This window comes from Callionymus lyra, chromosome 3 (genome assembly GCF_982586985.1).
Source record: "Callionymus lyra chromosome 3, fCalLyr1.hap1.1, whole genome shotgun sequence".
NCBI lineage: Eukaryota > Metazoa > Chordata > Actinopteri > Syngnathiformes > Callionymidae > Callionymus > Callionymus lyra.
The window spans coordinates 22,773,269-22,786,512 of NC_141820.1; the positions used below are offsets into that span (position 1 = coordinate 22,773,269).

Below are 13,244 nucleotides of genomic sequence, written 5' to 3' on the forward strand. Positions count from 1 at the left end.
AGTTTGACTTTCCTGTATAAGCCTTTCCTGTGTTAAATTATGTTCATAATTTTAAAGGTTTTACTTGTTTTATAATAACAATTTTGTATTGGTTTTCAACAGAATAATGATGTCAGAAAAAGTAAATCAATATTATGTACATTATGTATCTGTAAGTTACACAGTCAAGTTTTCCATAAACAAAAGGACACAAACCAAATTATAATGAAATATAAATGGAAGAATAATAGTGATACTGACAGATAAAAATGAATAAAGGATACACATAATAATAATAACAGGCAGTTGTTAAGTTCAGTTTATTTTAAAAGGACAATGTAAAGCATACAGTAACTTTTGATGATTAAATGTTTGAGTTTTTACTTTCATATTAAACAACAAGAAGGAAAATGTTTGTTGAACACGCTCATGGAACTGCTGGAAAATCTCCCTTCCATTCTCGTGACCAAGTGCTTAACAGATCCGGTCAGAGTCCAAACAAGGTTTCTGACTAACAACACTTGTTGTTTTAAACATAAATAGGTCGTTGTGAGACAAATCCTAGAGACCACCATGTTTACCTTCTATAATTAACAACATAAGTGCCTTTTAGTCTTTGGATTCTACCTGCCAGAGGTTCAGCAAGTCAGCCTAGACTACCTGAACCTGTCTTGCCCGTCCACTCTGGTCACACCTGTCCTCTTTATGTCCTCGTTCATGGCATCCTTTAGCCTTAATAATAATGTTAAGGTTGTCCCTCTACAGTTTGAAGTCCACATTGTTGACACAACCACTGGTCTGTTCCTCACCTGTAGATCAGGGAAAACCCCTTTGTAGGCTGAACCACACTGACAGGAGGTCATGGAGGACATTTTACAAATGTTCATTGTGAAAGTTCTGGTCAAAAAGAAACCGTAACAAGAAAGTGAAAGTAGAGGCACTAACCTCTGGATGACTTGCTGGGTGAAAGTGTGCCCCATGTAAGCCTCGATGACCGAAGAACGGCGTGGATGAGATTAGCACCCGTCCAGCATTAAGTGACGTAAGCTGCGTCTGGTATTTTTAGTCACCCGTGCTCCTTAGAGACACTGAGACGTTAAGTGGTTCTTCACAGAACTGAAGAAGTGAAGGTGAAAGTATGGTGATGTCAGGGTGACGCATCAAGAGCCAGTAAACACGTGATATTTACCACCATAAGTAAAGCTGCTCGGTGCAGATGGACCATCATATGCTCAAATTAATGATCATACACGATGTTCCACTTTGTTAGACCTTACTTTTTTTTTTAACATTACAGCCAGCTGCTTGCAAAGCACAAATTACGCTCTAGTTGTGTTACTATTTTAGACTGAACTCAAAACCTACATTTACTTTGCCTACATTTTGTGTTATAGACTGTACCTCACAGAGACAATTGTAATGACTGGTATTACAGGTACATTATCCTGCTAGAAACATGTGCTTTTTTCATTTCAATATTGCTCTCAATACTGTCTGATGTTGGTGTCCTTCCAACGTTCAATTCAAACCTGATTTTTTTTTTCCTCCATTTCACGCTACACGCTCTGATGAGATCAGTGGGTCTGCTGCTAAGGCCTGACTTCCTCCCGATATTAAATTAGTGTCTGGCGTTTCCTGACACCGCATTCAAAGATGCTGAGCTGAGTTAAGTCCGGCCAGAAGACTTTTCTTTATGGAGAGAAAAGCTTCAGGGTTTTCTTTACTATGGTTTGTAAAACCAGTTTATTTGGAAAACGGACGACGATTTGTCATTGAGGAATGAGTTGGGGTTGGTTTGTTTCTACATTACTTGCTCAAACAATAGTTGATCATTGATGTCTCTTCACTTATGTCGTTCTTAAACAAAAGCAATTTAAAAATACTGATCTCATTTTGGCTATAAACCCTAAAGTGATGTAAACCTGATGACACCTTTAACAGTGATTTGATTTGATTTAACTATTCATTTTAAAGCTAACATTGACAACAACTTATCCTTCTTTATTAACACTGAAATGATACGATTTAGAATAAAATATATATACAAAGTAGTACACTAACTAGTGCTGTCGACCAGTTGGGATTGAACCAGAGATGACTTTGAAATAAAAGATGGACAATCGGAAGAGATTCTACTGACTCAGGTGTTGGAAAAAGAAAAGTAAAAACCAAGCTCTTTCAAACAGGGATTGTGTACTTTGAGAATCACTCTGCAGAGTCACTGCAAAGGAGAGGCAGAAAGAGAGAGAGAGCGAGAGATTGGAGAGGAAGTATGAGCGAGGTGAGTGAGTCAACAGAGGGAGGAGGCTGGTCTTTTTTTGGACGGACGAGGAGGAGGAGGAGGAGGAGGAGGAGCTGCGTCTGACTTTGACACACACGTGTGAGAGCTGCAGCAGCGAGAAGACGGGAGCGAGAAGCTTGTCAAATAGAAGTGAAGGACCATGTGGAGGGTCCGGTTGGACGCCAGGAACACCTGTGGAGCTCGGCACCTGCTGCCGGCTGCCACTCCACCTGCTGTTCTCCTGGTCGGACACTAGGTGGCGGCTTGATGTGGATTAATTTTCCCAAAGTGGGATGTTTGTGAGGATGTGGCCGGACTACAGGAACGAATGTCAACTCAACGCTCATCTGTACACACTCATGTGTTGTGCAGGTCAGTGTCAATGTTACCCCGAGCTGAGTGTGTGTCTTGTTTGTACAGAAGGGAGTGTGTGTGTACATCTCCCTTGTGTGTTTGGGTGTGTGAGCTTGTTGGAAATAACACTGCCACACTTGTCCCGCCAGGATTTGAAGACGACTGACGTGTCAATGAGAGCAAAACTGACATTCTCTACACTTTAAAGTGTGTGAGTTTCTGTTCTGAACACACAACCTGCTGCTCGGCAGGTTTGTCGTGTCGCAGTCCTGAAACTATTTAGCAAGTGAATGTTGAAATTTGTGATCTTTGCCTGGGGGTGTGGGTTGCCAGGGTACTTTTGTTGTTCATGCTTAAACATGTCTGTTTATTATAATTTTTATCTAATAGTTTGATTACCGCTGCCAAGGAGTGTTTGCTTTTTCTGACATGAATATATATTTTTTTAATTATCTGTGCTCACAGTGGGTGATCCACTTTTGAGCAACTGAGCTGCTTGGTGGTGGTCTGCGCTCTCTGAGTTTGTATGTGTTGCCGCATCTCTGTAGAGTTTGTTTTGTATAGTGTGTTAATATTATTTGTGTGGACACTTTTACAGTGTGTAACTGTGTCTTCTACCTAATTATTGTATGAGTCATGTTTTTATTTCTTTGATACTCTCCATGTCAGAGGTGTGTTTTAGGGAGCATGTTGATATTGTTCCTGATTTACTCATCCTGATACTCACTCTCTCATCCTGCATTGAGTTTCTTTGAAAGTAGGTGTGGTACATTTTCATGGCAAGTGTATACATGTGTGTTCAGGCGTGAGAAAAGGAATGACATGAGATTAAAAAAAAACATTTTAAGACGCAAGAAGGAGGAAGTGATACTAGTTTGAACATTTCCACGTGGCCTCTATGTGACACAAGGTCTCCATGGCAACCTCTTATCACCTTGACAGGAAGCTACTGGATCTGTGTGTGGCAGCAGGAAATTTTCTTTTAAGTGTCGATTTACTTTTCTTAAACCATAAGCTAAAATGCTTGGACCGATATGACGAGATACGCGCTGAACAGGAAGCGCAAATCCAGAAGGAGGAACAATTTAAGGAGATAACACAAGCATCAGAGTCCATTCTAATCTGGGCTGCCTTCCTCTGGGTGAAACTGTAGAGGGCGATAGCAGCCACCTCTACAACAGTGACCTTTAAATCAGAAGTGCCAGAGCCAAATATAGGTACAATCTTTTGGTTCTTGTTTACTAACCCGACTTTATTTGTTTGTGCAGATGAGCGGGACAGAGTGCAGAAGAAGACGTTCACAAAATGGATCAACAAGCATCTCATCAAGGTAGGTCTACGTCACACAGTTCGCAGATGCACAAGAACACAAGGTGTGGTACAATTTTAGGGATTAAATCATGAATCAAAGTCAGTTCAGATGAATAATCTGAGATGAGTACCCAAAACTCCAGACTATAATTATGTGTTATGTGGCCTGACAGTGGGTCTCATTCATGAAGCCTGAGTAAATCTCCTCTCAGATTTTCACATTAATTTACGATAGACCTACTCCAGACTCATGAACCAGGTGGAACACTCGGATCTGATCGTAAACATGGGCAGCTCGTGGTAATGAGTCATTTAGTTATATCTCTGCCATTGAATAGACAATAAACAAAACGAACATTTCTGACATAGATATAATTTTTGGTGAAGTGAAGTTAAGAAAAACATTTTATTTCCTTCCACTACTAGTGGAGTTAAAAATATATTTTTTATTTTTTATTTTATTCTGTTAGTTGTGACAGGCCTTTCAAGGTTACAGATGTTGTCTAAATATCGTAAAATAACTATCTTATCGGACATCTGCAGCTAAAGAGGCTCTTGGAAGTTTGACGACAGTGATCGGTGACTAATTGAAGGCATGTTGCAGGCAAAGTTCGTCTGGTTACGAAGCGAAAAATTAATATCAAACCAACTTCACCGCGGTCCATAAATCTTGCCGCTGTAGAACATAGAACATAGAAAGGTGAGTTGTCCAATGGGTAATTGGCATGATGAAAAAAATGCAAAGACAACTGGACTAATAAACAGAGTAAACTTCAGAAGCATTTTGTGGATAACAAACAACAATTCGGTTCACTGCTTTATGTGATGAATATCTTGATCAGAAATTGTTATTGTTCCTGTTGAAGCAAATGTTTAACTCCACACAAGAAGTAATATGTGCTACAGGTGTAGCGCCACCAGCAGCTAGTAGCTTTGCTGCATCTATCCAATAGAGCTACTTTAGCTATGACACCCTATTGAAAGTGATTTGTATTTATATTTATTATGGGTTTATGAATCTTACAAATACAAATAAAATGATAACTGAATAATAACTTTTGGTGTGTTTTTAATATCTCATGTGTTCAGAGACAGCTAAAGCCAATGATTCAGACATGTCATTTGCCCCTTGTTGCTGCTCTCTAGCTCCCCCTGTGACCCAGATTGGTGGCGGTTGGCAGTGCCAGCCGATCTCTTGTTACATGAAGGCAGTTGTTCGTGAGTTATGGGGTCAGACAGACGCTCCATTCATGCCTCTTGCAACATGAATACTCGACATTCTCGACTTCTCACCACCTCTGTGTCGATGAACTTGTAACTACTTCCTGTGCAGGTGTTTCACCTCCAAACTAGTACATGTAGTCCTACATTCAAATATTTTAACTGTCTCGGAAAAGAACCTCTGCTTTAAAAAAAAAGAAAAAAAAGATCAAAGATTTAGAATAATAAGGTTAAACATTGTTTGGATTTGTAGCTTCCTGTTGAGTGACATCATCAGTTTCCTGTGTGCACAGTAGAGAGTGTGTGTTGACGGCTGTTCAGGTGTGTGTGGGGTGTAAACACTGACCTTGACGTCACCTGCAGACTCACCGCCACATTCTTCAGATCCAAAGTGTAACAACAATCCACGAGCTTAAGAAGTGGATTAAGTGTGTGTGAGGGTTCTTCTGTGTGACCAGGTTAGCAGAAGTTTAACGAGCGTTAACATCCTTCCTCCGTATCTCAGCAGAGAAATATTGACTTTCAATGTTGACAGACTTTTACAACTTGGAAAATAAATATTTTATTACTGGGACCAAAAAATGTAAATAGAAAATACTCAATGACAAGTTTAAGTACTTAATAAACATTGGTCTTGCCATAAATGCAACATATAACATACAATACATGCATTCAAATTATTTTTTGTCTTACTAATTATTACAAAAGTGCTTAAGTAATTGATTGTCACATCGACCTCACTTCCAGTTGCTTTCATATAAGACCTCGTACCAAAAAACCTAAGTAAAACTTTTGGCAATTATTGTGTTTTTAATATACACAATATTATAAAAGGCTGAGGTAAATTACATTTGTTGTACAGTATCTATAATTAGTTATGTAATGAATATGTTTTGTGTAAGACGAGAAGTTTCTCCTGTTAAATCATGTGAAGAAATGTACTTGGTTTTTGGTAATGTTTTGCTTTGAGCTATCTTGACATATCTTAATAGAACTACTAATAGTAAAAAGCAGTAGACGTTAAGGCAAGATAAAAATGTATCAACGAATAGTTGTGTGTATGTATTTTATTGTAAGATGTAGAAAACAGGATATATTTGTAGTATTGACAAGTACTTGAATCTGGTATTGCGGAATTACAGACTACATGAATACAGACAAAGTAACTGATTTAATTGGTTTTGAAACAAAAATATGTCCAAACATCAGCTTTAAAAGCTTTTGGAATCGATTGTATCCTCTTGTCCTTAGTCATAGCTGGGATCTTGCAGGATCCATCCAGCGGAGGGAAGTGTAATTGCAACACAAAAATGATTGAAGGCAGTGCATGTATTTGCATGTATATATAATATAAAACAAAACAACTATCAACATTTGTTTGATACAGTGCTTTTTATTTGGTCTTTAAATTTCTGCTTTATTCTTTGAGCAACCAGTTTATTATACATCTTAAATACTCCTGAAGGCTTAATTAACTGTACATGACAAACTTATTGGGATGAATCGGGGAATCAGTATTTAGAGGATGTTTTCTGATTGGCTTCGATAGGGTCTCAGCATGTGCTGAACAGAAATGTTGAGCAACTAATCTGTGGATCAAGAAGAAAAAAAAGACACTAGTGAGCACAGGAAATTAAACTCCCAGTGTTTCATTCGTTCATTAGAGTGATCGTGTTGAAATAGTGCCAATTAAACCATGAACGCACTCCTGCTTGGTTTCATCAGTGAACTACTTTGCTCGTGGTGCTTGACCGTCTGACATCTGCCTCCCAGCTTATGACATCTCTGGACTCGCTGAGGAATAATGTTCCCGACAGATGTGCGGCTGATGTGAGCCGACAGTCATACGACTGCTAACCTGAGCGACACTGACACACACTCACGCATCTCGCTAATGCTGAGTCAGCACCACTGTGGTTCTGCTATTTCATCTCCACGCAGAAGTAAAAAAAGGGACATTCTAGATGGAAAAACTGTGAAGATCAGGCTCACAATAACAGTGTGATGGAGGAACGTGTAATAATTATTGTCTTGAATTTCACGTGTCACTTGAGCTTAGACTCAAGGACGGCCAGAAAGGAGATGATCAGAGATGAACGACAGATATTTATAAGTGGCCATTGATATAGTGCAGCATTAAGAGATGAATCTTTGAATCAACTACACTGGAAAGAGAAAATATAAAGCTAAACGTTGAGTGATCTTTCACGCTGCTTTCATCCTGAGTTCCTGCTTTTGTAAAAAACGATGCTGCTCTCCAGACAGTTTAACCTTTTTAAGTGTGTAGTGTCAGGTTGTTCTGATCGTCCTCTCTGGTCCACACAGGTCAGGAAGCACATCAACGACCTCTACGAAGACTTAAGAGAAGGTCACAACCTCATTTCCCTGCTGGAGGTCCTGTCCGGCGTCGCCCTGGTACTGTATCTATACTCTTATTTTCTCTTTTCTATTCTGTTCTCGGTGTCTCTAAACTCCTCCTTCAGGTCATGTGATCAATCTGGTGTTGTACACACTGCTGACATCAGCACATTTTACTCATACTTTCACTATTTTTTATCACAAGTAATAGATGTCGCACAGAAAATTACGATATTAAACAGTATTAAATAATTTTTACATCATTACCACTCAGAATTTTCTCTCCTCCATTCGTCCTCTTCCTTGTGTCACCATAGCAACCAAAGAGTGGTCCTCCTTCCCAAAGGTCGTTCACCTCTCAGGCTCCTCCTCTTATCATGCTGGGAGGAGAGGAAGAGGAGGAGGAGGATGAAGGCGCTCAGGGAGTATGTCTGACCTCCCACCTTACGTCTGTCGCCGCTGACCCTTCAGCCGAACTACCCGCCTTTTCCCATAGGTGGAGCTGTGCGGCTGCATGAGAGTGTTGTGATCTACAAACAAGAGTTGTTGACTTTGTTAACTAAATTGACTAATAAGCATGTTCTTTTTCAGATTTATACTCACAGGAGGATGTCAACAATCATATTTTCTACTGCAAAGATGTGTGACTAATGTGTGATATAAATATTCACTCAATATATTATTAAAATAGGTTTATATCTGTTACCATAAGGTTTGCAAATGAAACATTGATGACATTTACAGCCACTGCCTGTTTCAGAGTTGTCTCTTTTGTCTGTGTGACTAATGAATGTAAACTTTCTAAGGCCACACGAGTGAATTCTTTCACTTACATTGGAAGTTTTTGTCTCACTGCACGGACGACTGTCACGCCTGCCCGAGTGATGGAACCTGACAGAGGATCAGTCGACTTACGTCTGTGTCTTTGTTTGTTTTCAGCCTCGAGAAAAAGGTCGAATGAGATTTCATCGGCTTCAGAATGTGGAGATAGCGCTGAATTTCCTCAAACAAAGACAGGTATTTGTGTTTTATTTTCGTTAACAATGAAAGTGTCACCCTAATTAAAATTTGAGCTTTTACTATGTCAACATGCTAAGCTAACTTTCACTTGTATGCTAGCTCAGTGAGCAGCTAGGCTAATTCTGTACATAAAACCAAGTTACTCTAGTAATATAAAGTCCTAAAATGAGTACAAATGTAGCCAAGAGACTAATGTGAAAATGTCATTTTATTAGAGCTTTAGCTGAATTAAAAGATACTTTATCACTGTATGCAGTGCCGATCCACTTCATGCTAATGCTAAGGAAAGTTGTCACCTGTTTATGTGAAAAACAAACAATATTGTTTTTCTTTTTTTTAACTTCATCACACAAGAAATATTAATTTAACTGGACAATAACCTTTAGTAAGATCATTAAATCTTTTATAATAGCTATATTAGCAATAATAATGTAGTATTTATCCTTGCTGGATAAGCAAAACGGCTAGCAAAAATGTTTGGATTAAAAGTATCTTGGCAGATGTCTGTGCTCTTTCCAATTCTTTGCCAGTTCATAGGACCCTTTTAAACGCTTTATTGCTTCATAATGCTGCTTTAACATGTGTTACCTTATTAACTACCAAATATATTTTAATTTTTCTTATATTCATTTATTAATGTTTTCCTTTACTTCATCTCAGGTCAAACTGGTCAACATCAGGAATGATGACATCACTGATGGGAACCCCAAACTTACACTGGGTCTCATCTGGACCATCATTCTTCACTTCCAGGTACGTTTGCTGTGGTTTCATGACCCAAACTCTATGATGCTGCTTCTGCTTGTTGTATTGTTGGTTAAATCTGTCTGTTGGAACAAAACTATAGATCCATGTGTAAGCTACAAGCTTGTTTTACGCAGATGAGACATAACATTATGACCCTCCGTCTTATTTGGGGTGCTATGGCGGTTTATATTAAACCCAAACGAGAAAGTAAGTTTCTACACATTAAGGTTGATATAACAACCTCCAATCCTCTCTGTTGTATCAGCTCCGACTGGCCTCTTTATCAGCGACATATTAATCATTCATTTCACATTGATTCATCTGCTCAGTCCAGAGTGCACTTTTGAATCTGAAGCTGCAGTTCTGGCCATTGAGCACTAGTCTGCCCTGTCATGTGACTATTGGCCATTGGTTGCCCTGGAAACGGCAGCGCATGACAGCGAGAGAGTGGAACAGCATGAATCAGCACCATTCACTGAAGTGAGATGAAGAGTGATGTGAGAGTTTGTAGAAAATATGATGCACCTTAACAGCTTATTAGACAACTCTGTGGATTTGTGGAACATATTCAGTTTGCAGCAATGCTGAAAAAATAGTCTAATTTCTTCATTTTCTTTTATAAAGCTGGTTGCCACCTTAGCATCTTCATGAGAGATTTTAAATTATGCTCCGGACGTGTGATCCTTTTGTCGGCCGCCGCGCTGCAGTGATGCTAAATCATGAAACAAATAAGCGTCTGATCTTCTAATACACTGTAGTTTTGGGGAAATCTGCACGAGAGTGAAGCTGCGAGCTGATTCCGGCTCATGATGGCATGAAGCCACTGTGAGCGGCTGTAAGCCTCTGGGGGGTTGATTAGAGCCCAACACCCTCTGACTCCACCCTGCTGCCATGTTTGTGGGCTTGTGCTTTAGCTGTGTGTTTCATGCATCTCTTGAGTGTATATTTCATGTCATGAAGCTGGAAGCACCTTACTGCAGTATGAGTTTTCGTAGGTGTTTTTCAAGGTTTCTTTTAGAAATGTAACCGGTAGGAGTAAGAGAGGGTGTCTTGAAATTGCAAGTTGGCAAACACATGGATGTCACATGATAGGCAGTCCAAGCAAGTATGCTTTTCTCGCCTATGCTACGTTGCTTGGGGCCAAACTTTTATTATCGGTTTCCGCCCTTTGACACGTCGCCCGCTAAATTTAACCAATAAAATGTGTACACATGTCTCATATTTAGCTATTTAATGACAATATCAAGTCAAATGATCCTCATTTTTTATGGATTAAAAATAAAAAGGTTCCAAGTCCGCCTTAATAATTTCAAGTCTGGTATTTACTCATAGAGAGAGAGAGAAGGCAGCTGTGTGCTATGTTTAGGACGCCTTGCAAAAATGCAACAAATCATATGCGTCAGTGGAAGGGTGGCAACCCACCTGACCTATTACAGTATATTTCCCTTGTCATGCTAAATGTAGTGTAGTTAGTTTCTTTGATATGATGGGGTGTACTTTTTATTTTTGTTCACTTTTCTTTTACAATTTTATTCCAAACTTGTCAGGCCTCTTCCGTCATTGCACTGTTTCCACTAAGGAGACCACATGGTACAGCGAAAAAAATGTTTTAATCCTAGAACAGGGGCCACCTATCTTTTTACACAAATTGGTTGCTAAAGCTCTCCTGAAATAACTTAATAATTAAAGATGGTAAATAACATTCATCCAATTAACTTTAATCAATATTGATTATTTTATAATTACCAATGAAGAAACATGATAGGAGACCCAAAATCCAAAATAATGGGTGGTTATTTATGGGGTACTTCTGTTTGCATTGGTGACCCCTGCTTTATAACTAGAGGAGGACATCAATACAATATAAATATGTATAAAAAAAATCCATATGATGATGGATTGAATTCAGCAAAGTGAGGTCATTGATTTGAGTTAATTTTAAGTCACTATAAATCAAAACCAAATCAAATGCTGTACAAATGGTTGTAGCCAATGTTGTCACAGTGCAGATTGAGAGGCTTGTTTGACATATTTTCCCTTTAACGTTCCCTTAATTCCCTCAAATCTCTTGCCTCCCCCCCCAACCTTACCTCTCCTTTCCACCAATCGCTTTCCATCACTTGTACACTGATGTAAGTCGGTGATGTAAAAGAAAGTGCAGCACTCACTCGAACATCTAGTCCTTTCCTACTTGCCACATCTTTCCATCAATCCTGTCAATGAGAAAAAGCTTTTAGGTTGTGTATTTCCAGCAGTGCAAGCTCAAAAGTGAGGGAGCAAGCAGAGAGAGAGAGGAATGGGAGGAGAATGAGGATGACAGTGGAGGGGAGGGGTGGATGTTGAGAGAGCGAGAGCACGAGTGACTGCGAGGCTGCAGCAGTCGGAGATAAAAGCGCTTTCCTCCCTCCGCGAGTGAGGGATTCAGCTGAGAAGCAAAGCCTGCCGAGGCAGAAGCGTATTCAGGCCGACTGTTGTCACCGTGGCTCCTGGCTTCCCCGGAACGCTAGGCCTTCGTCTACAAACGCCGAGCACCGGGAGACATCCGTGATGCGGTAAAGATGGAAAGTGGATCACCAAGCTTTGCAGCTACATTCTCTCCAAGACTGTCAGGGTGTTTTTTCCTTCCTACACTGTATCAATCGGATCAATCCAGCCAAGCTTGTCTGACGGAATCTTTTTAAAAAAGGAGCCGCCCTGTGTTCGTGTTTTGCTTCGTCCGTGGTGCTGTTTTTTAAGGGCATTGAGAAGGCAGATTCTCCATGCTAATGCTTTGCTGGGCAAAGTTCTAGACTGTCCTTCATCTGGACTCCCAAGACTCTGTGCACACCAGAAGATAACCGCACCTGGACTTTAAGACCATGGAGTAATAGCTTACTATTTCTGACCTGGTCCAGATGCTTCTTTTTAATAAAACCCAGTGGACCTGGAAGCGTGTGAAAGACGTTTAAGGGTCATAGAGAAAGGACGAAGAAAGTACTTATTTTACCTCTTTGCAAGAATCTGTGAAAGTGTTTCTGTCGGCTGTTGCATCGTCGCACTGCACCACCTGATGAAGAGGCAACTGGTCTGGCACCGTGACAGCAGGGCACTGGAAGGGGCATGATATTGGACAGCCATGGAACCGTTATTTATGAAAACGAGTCTCCTAGGAGTCTGACATTTGCTTTGGGGAACCTGTGGAACTGTTCCTAGGGTGAAGTGTTTTCCCTTGATGACCTGCCTTTGAGAAAAAAACAGCTGCTTCTCAAATATCGGACTCGCTGCCACCTTGGCAGGAACCCACTCCATCTGCAGTTACTACGAGGGATATTGACAGAATGACACGGGATACTTGGACCTCAGAGATGTCTGTGACAGATTGGATTTTACTGGTGTCCAACATTTCATCTTCCAATCTTGTTCAGTGTGAATCTATTTCTGCACACAGCCAAGAGTAGAATAATAAATTCATGAGTTGCTGCTGGACCTGAATCTCAGATCTCACGACACCCTGTACTAACAGAAAATTCTTCGGTCCAATGGTCGGCGTGAAAGTATGGTAATGGATTAACGCTCTTATCTGAATACCAATATATATATATTTATATATATGTATAAGTCAACTTTCACCGACTGTTGATCGAAGGAGGAATGAGACGGCAAACTACTGGGAAAATACTGCTCCACACATCTGATGCAAGATTAGCACATCTGCTATAACCCTGTAATGAATCGCAAGTCTGCCCTGAAAAAATTCTCTTTTTTGTGGATCTGCTGCTGAAATGGTCAAAGTCCTTGGTCCTTATGGAGCAGCAATGGAAATGAACTTGACACAGGGCAGAGCACAAGGGAATTTTGCATCTTGCTTTACCCTGTTAGGCAACTATTCAATCTCCACTCCATGGAGAAAGGAAACAAATGTATCAACGTTCTTCTAATGTTGCTCATCAACTGGCATATAGATACAGAATTACTATGCAAACTTAAATAGAGA

General features: G+C 40.0%; 1 protein-coding gene across 5 annotated transcripts in view; it reads left to right on the top strand.

The window, feature by feature from the left end:
* macf1a (microtubule actin crosslinking factor 1a) overlaps nt 1-13,244 on the top strand; it is a 136,214-nt gene that overhangs the window by 48,335 nt on the left and 74,635 nt on the right. For 4 of the 5 annotated variants that reach the window (XM_087787108.1, XM_087787113.1, XM_087787109.1 and 1 more), the window contains exons 2-5: nt 3,883-3,944; nt 7,472-7,561; nt 8,444-8,521; nt 9,185-9,277. In XM_087787108.1, coding sequence (XP_087643234.1) covers nt 3,883-3,944; nt 7,472-7,561; nt 8,444-8,521; nt 9,185-9,277 — 323 coding nt within the window. Of the gene's footprint in view, nt 1-2,426; nt 2,633-3,882; nt 3,945-7,471; nt 7,562-8,443; nt 8,522-9,184; nt 9,278-13,244 lie in introns of those variants that run through there. The other variant, XM_087787110.1, reaches the window with a different exon arrangement.